Source organism: Tarenaya hassleriana, unplaced genomic scaffold (genome assembly GCF_000463585.1).
Source record: "Tarenaya hassleriana unplaced genomic scaffold, ASM46358v1 Cleome24, whole genome shotgun sequence".
NCBI lineage: Eukaryota > Viridiplantae > Streptophyta > Magnoliopsida > Brassicales > Cleomaceae > Tarenaya > Tarenaya hassleriana.
Window position 1 is genome coordinate 1,630,297 of NW_010965696.1, and position 6,119 is coordinate 1,636,415.

Sequence of the window (6,119 nt, forward strand, 5' to 3'; positions counted from 1 at the left end):
AGGGAAAGAAAGACAAAGACAAGAACATCAGCCTCACAGATTGCCAAGATGCTGCATAAAGGGAACCGCTCGCATCGGGCGTCAAAGGCTAGTGTAAGCATTATTTTCTTATCCTTACGCTGTTTTACCATTCAAATTAACTGAAACTTGAGTTTTGGTTACTTTATGGTAGCTGTTGATTTCTCCTCCGTTGTACTGCCATGTGGATTATAAATGGATAGATTATAAGCCAATTTTAATTTCTGAGTCTTGCTTTGATTTTACCTGGCTGTTCAGTTCGTGAAGGATAAATCTTTGGCTGTTGGTTTCGACAAGGCTTCTTTTTATTAAGCTCTAAAGGAAATGGTATCATGAAAGATCTTTATAATATATCCTTGTGGGTGTTATTTCGGTTATATTTATTTGTGATTTTTTTCTGATAATAGAGGATTGCAACATATTTCCTACTGTTCTTCTACCATATAAATAATCACAAATGACAAGGAAAGGTTTTGTTTTTCAGAAAAGTTCAATGCTTGCATCTTCTTTGTCTTTCATGATGGAAGACCATTCCTCCTTTTAGAATTATAATCCCTTCCATGCTCAATTTTGGCTCCCCTTACTTCCCTTGACAAAATTATCTGGATGCATCATGCATATTTTATCGTTTCAAACTGTTGAAGTGTTTACCCTAAGAGATAACAGATCTTGTGATGCCATGTTTGTTTGGGTCCTCTTTAACTTTCAATTTTTATTTCGAAAACAGATGAATATGGTCTGCATTGATATCTTAAAAAAGGCTGGTTCGAGGCAGAAATGCTTGAGTATGTTAAAGAGCTGGCTTTGAATGGTATGTGGCGCATCCCAACACTTGGTCATTGATGTGTGGACTTTTTGACAACATGCGCCCTTCCTCTCGTTTTCCTGTTTTACTAGTGGTTAATTGCTTTGAGCATCTTTCAAGAACCAGGTAAATATAGAAAGCATTGCTCTTCCTCATGATTGTTAACTAGATATCAGCTTATAACTGAGGTTCCTAGTTATTTCCTCTGAAGTTGTTTTTTATGTTAATTATTCACTTTGGAGAAGATGACCAAATACATGCCAGAGAGAACATGAATCTTGTTTATTTTTTGTTGAATTTGCTCTAGTAGAATTGCTTTGAGATGTATATTAATTATCTTTAACCTGAATACATGTTGATTACATTGATTCTGTTATTCAGCCAATCGCAGCCAACCTTCGCCATTCAACAAGAAAGAGAAGAGCTTCTGTAGATCTGGAAGATTACACTGGCAATTCCGGAGCAGAGGATGAAGACTTAATGTCAGGATATTTCCTCTGAATATTGTAGCTTCCATCCTCACATATTAGAAGCTAATTTATTTTTGACATTGAAATTAATCCTTCTCATGGTGTTTTAGAGTTGGTTGTTAGCGTCTTTGGGTCTTTGCCATCATCAACAACTCGTCAAAAACAGAATGATGCATGGCACAAGAGATTTCACGTGCTTTTCTGCCCGTCATTTTTTCTGTAATCTTATATGTCAATGTCATCTTGCCACCGTTTGATAATTGTCTTGTCGTGTCTAGTTGATATGCCTGTAAAATAACACTTGAGGAATGGATCATAGTATCATAGGAATGATATTCCTCCAACTTGTGAACTAGCGATTCTGTGGTGGCTGATTATGTTTTCTTTTTCTATTATATATCCAGGTTTACAATGGAGATGATTACACTGGATCGAGGATTGTAAGCAGAGCTTATGAGCTCTGAGATGCGGTAAAGGCGCAAGTCTCTTTGATCTCATAAGTAAATCTCCACAAAATTTTGACGTTAGCATTGCCCTTGAGCTTTTCCTGGAATCAAAATCTCTTCCTGTTTTAGGTGCATGCGATGCTATCACAGATGGACCCAACATTGGTTACGTATTGTGACAAGATCGCAGCTCCTGATGATCTGAGAGGATCTATCCTTGTTTTAGCTCCCATTGTCCAGATGGGAACCGTCACTAGGGCCAGTGCCCGGCTATGAAATGTGCAACCCGAGGTTAATCTGGATGAAAGTTATGAAACTCTGAAACGGCCCAAGAAAAGCACCGATACTGCACATTCAGGTTATCTCCCCCCCCCCCCCCCCCCCCAACTCTAGTTTCTGTTCTGTCTTGACGTGATTTTTTTAGGATCACGGCTTCGTATAAAACTTTATACCTTTTCATCTTCTGTACTTATTGACATTGTCAGAAATCTCAAACTTTAGAGTTACCATCTTTAGATTGTTTCCGCCGGACGGGACTTTAACGACTTGTTTATCAGCAGACAAATCACATCATCACCAAGAGTCGGACCAAGCAAATCCAACTCACGAGCTATTGTCACTGCCTACCGAGTCAAACGCGTCAGACCCGAGAAGGAGAAGGAGAAGTAGAAGAAGCATCTGCAGAAGATGTGGATATGTCAGAAAGCGGAAATTCAAGCCTGGTGGAATCTGTCAAGGGGCTTTTGTTAGAGCGTATGGAAAACTACGGCGTTCCACAGCTGGAGAGGCTCTATACCATCATCATGAAGGCTGTTTTTGAGAGAAAGGACAAAGGGTTTGGTCTTGATGATCCCAAGGTTTCAATTTTTCACGTATTTTTCTGAGTAGGTTAAGAACCCTAAAACTCTTATATATATATGATATATATTAGGGTTAAGATTACAAAGAACTTTAATGTTCTTCCTTAAAATAAAAAAGAATTGCATTAACAAAAAAAAAAACAAGAAGAATTGCAAAACTAATAAAAAAAAAATATATTCCCCGGATAGCTGGTTTCATGGACGAACGACGTCAAGAATGTCCGTTATCTTTAACGGAGCAAAATTGGGCGCGAGGGAACATAAAATAACGGCAGGGAAATAACGGAATTTTGATAGATAGTCGGTACAGATTGTCATCACCAAATATAGAGAGCCTCCATCTGCCTCTCTCTTCTCACCCCAAAGATTCAATCTCTCTCTAATTTCCTTTCTTTTAGCTTTTTCCTCTTCTCCTTCTCTAAACCCGAAAACAACATAGAATCGAAACAGAAATCACAAGAGAGAAAAAAAAAGAGAGAAGAGAAGAAGAAAAAAACCGAGTCGAAAACGGTCTCTCTTCCTTCCCATGGGATACATTCGGAATTTGGTATCCGATTGCTTGAATTCCCGAAGATAGTCGAGAAATTGTTGGAGGCTACAACACTAGGAGAAGGGAAAAAAGCATCGAATTCGATCCCATGGGAAGTTGTGTTTCGTCGCCTTTGAAGGCTTCTCCTTTCAGGAAGCGACCGATAAGGAGGAAGAGTTATGGAAGCAATACATCCACCGTACCTCGTTACGATTCCCCCACGAATCTCTCCCGAAAATCGATTTTCCGGCCACCAAACCGTGTCCTCCCCGATCCCGTCGCAGATGACATTCTCCTCAAGTACGAGATCGGGAGAGAGCTTGGTCGCGGTGAATTCGGGGTCACTCATGAATGCATCGAGCTCGAAACTCGAGAGAGGTTCTTCCTCCCATTTTTTTTTGTTTTTCGATCACGAAAAAATATATAGTTCGATTATTTGTTTGGATGAGTTAAAGAAAGTTTTTATTTTCTTTATGCTGAAGGTATGCGTGTAAAAGGATATCGAAGGAGAAGCTGAGGACGGAGATTGACGTCGAGGACGTAAGGAGAGAAGTCGAGATCATGATGCATTTGCCGAAGCATCCAAACATTGTTAGCTTCAAAGAAGCTTTCGAGGATAGAGATGCTGTTTATCTTGTCATGGAGCTCTGTGAAGGCGGAGAGCTTTTCGATCGCATCGTTTCTCGAGGGCATTACACTGAACGCGCAGCTGCTTCTGTCGCCAGAACCATTCTCGAAATCGTTAAGGTGACGGTTTTCGCTTTTTTCCCGATGGTTCGACGCCTTTCCTCCTCTTGCGAGTAAGTTTATGTGTGTTGCTGTGTAGGTTTGCCATGAACACGGAGTGATTCATCGTGACCTAAAGCCCGAGAATTTCCTCTTCGCTAACGGATCCGAATCCGCACAACTGAAGGCAATTGATTTCGGACTCTCGATTTTCTTCAAACCCGGTATAAGCATCACTCGCTCTCTGCATACATCCTCATGAATAACATGTTCTTGATCAGTTAATTCTTTAAACTCATTCAAAACAAACTCGAGTTCTTTCAGGCCAAGTTTTCGGGGAGATTGTGGGAAGCCCTTATTACATGGCTCCCGAGGTCTTGAGACGTAACTATGGCCCCGAGATCGATGTATGGAGCGCAGGTGTTATACTCTACATCTTGCTTTGTGGTGTCCCTCCCTTCTGGGCAGGTAATCAATCTCTCGAATTTTCCTTTCGATTTCTTGTACACCCGAATATCTGGGAGCGCAACCAGTTAAACTCTTCGACGAAACATAGAAACCGAGGAAGGAATTGCTCAAGCGATCGTCAAAGGGAGCATAGATTTCGAGAGGGATCCGTGGAGCAAGGTGTCCGAAGAAGCGAAGGAACTTGTTCGAAACATGCTTGATCCAAATCCTTATAGCCGACTTACCGTCCGGGAAGTTCTCGGTACTACGCATACCCGAATTCGTTTCCGAGATAACGATTAAGAACTTTGTCTGACGACACTCTCTCTCGATGTCTTTAACAGAGCATCCTTGGATCCGGAACGCGCAAAAGGCACCGAATGTGAATCTTGGAGATAACGTCAGGACAAAAATACAGCAGTTCATGTTGATGAACAAGTTCAAGAAGAAAGTCCTGAGGGTATGCATGTGTGTGCATATATATAATGTGTATATGTGTGTGTGGATATGCATTTGATTCAGACTCGGTATTTTTAGATCGTAGCGGACAATTTACCAAATGAGGAGATAGAAGGGATAGTGAAGATGTTTCAGATGATGGATACCGACAAGAACGGAAACTTGACGTTTGAGGAATTAAGAGATGGGCTAAGGAAGGTAGGAGAAGGCGTTCCGGACAGCGATGTGAAGATGCTAATGGACGCGGTGAGTTCTTCGGACAAGGTTTCTGGTATATTGTTTTAGATTAAATCGATGAGACCGTGAAACTGTGTGACACCGAGTATGATATTTAGGCGGATACGGATGGGGATGGAATGCTGAGTTGCGAGGAATTCGTAACGGTGTCGATTCATATGAAGAGAATCGGAGGGGACGACCACTTGCGCCAAGCTTTCAGATACTTTGATCAGAACAACAACGGATTCATCGAGCTCGACGAGCTCAAGGAAGCTCTCTTCGACGTCAAGCTTGGCCACACTAATGACCAGTGGGTCAAAGATATCTTTTTCGATGTCGACCTCAACAAGGTCAGTCCAAGAAAATTACAGAATTCGTAACATACTCACTTAGAATCACGTATATATACTTCGATTTTCGTCAATGGTGAGACATTCGATTACAAGAACCGAATTAACAATACCATAGCTCAAATACTTTTGGATTATTCTCTATTTATAGAGAATCAATGGATATCTAAGGAAGAGATATGATACGTCAGACACATACTACATCTCTTCGGGCGTGTACATTTACAGTGAATTTTGTCGGGTGGGTTTGGCAGGACGGGCGGATAAGCTTCGAGGAGTTCAAGGCGATGATGAAAACGGGAACGGATTGGAAGATGGCGTCGAGGCAGTACTCGAGAGCATTGCTGAACGCTTTGAGCATCAAAATGTTCAAGGAGAGCAGGGCGGACGTAGGGGACAGTGGCCAGAAGTCGTACTCCATGGAGTTTCCTCTGGCCAAAAAGAAAGCCAAGTTGCTCGAAGCTCCCAAGAACAAATCCATGGAGCTCGCCGTCTCTAAAGCTTATAAGCCCTCAGGTCTCAGAAACTGAACCCACGCACACTCTGTGTGTTGCGTTTTTTTTTGGTCTTTGAAGGTTGAGTGAAAGAGATTTGATTTCATGTGCTGATTTTGTTGAAATGTTCTTCTTTACATTAAACCCGTTTTGTCCATCGTTTGGGTTCGAACAAAGAAATGAAAGTGAAAACAGATAATGTGAAGACAAAACACAGTCAGATAATTTTACACTACACGTAGTAGCAATTTGTCACAAACCCTTTTTAATTATCCCTCCGGACAACGGCGAAAAGA

At 41.4% G+C, this 6,119-nt stretch overlaps 2 protein-coding genes and 1 long non-coding RNA gene across 7 annotated transcripts in view; 2 read left to right on the forward strand and 1 right to left on the reverse strand.

The window, feature by feature from the left end:
* The first annotated feature begins 6 nt into the window (after positions 1-6).
* LOC104815862 lies at positions 7-2,688 on the forward strand. 4 transcript variants are annotated; one of them, XR_002024331.1, is made up of 7 exons: positions 7-93; positions 746-829; positions 916-949; positions 1,205-1,305; positions 1,698-1,763; positions 1,869-2,097; positions 2,300-2,688. It is a non-coding gene; the product is annotated as an uncharacterized LOC104815862 (long non-coding RNA). The 4 variants fall into 4 exon arrangements; XR_002024330.1 differs by having other exon boundaries at positions 746-949; positions 1,698-1,793; XR_002024328.1 differs by having other exon boundaries at positions 746-949.
* Positions 2,689-3,061: 373 nt separating this feature from the next.
* LOC104815865 (calcium-dependent protein kinase 24-like) lies at positions 3,062-5,980 on the forward strand. The gene is made up of 9 exons (XM_010544457.1): positions 3,062-3,506; positions 3,611-3,875; positions 3,955-4,078; positions 4,179-4,322; positions 4,411-4,563; positions 4,646-4,761; positions 4,839-5,006; positions 5,096-5,329; positions 5,584-5,980. The coding sequence occupies exons 1-9, from the start codon at positions 3,238-3,240 to the stop codon at positions 5,857-5,859; spliced, it is 1,749 nt and encodes a 582-aa protein (XP_010542759.1). The 5' UTR covers positions 3,062-3,237; the 3' UTR covers positions 5,860-5,980.
* The window catches only part of LOC104815864 (probable E3 ubiquitin-protein ligase ARI7), a 6,429-nt gene continuing 6,215 nt past the window's right edge, over positions 5,906-6,119 (reverse strand). For both annotated transcript variants that reach the window (XM_010544455.1, XM_010544456.1), the window contains one exon: positions 5,906-6,119. The gene's annotated coding sequence lies outside the window, so the exon portion shown is untranslated.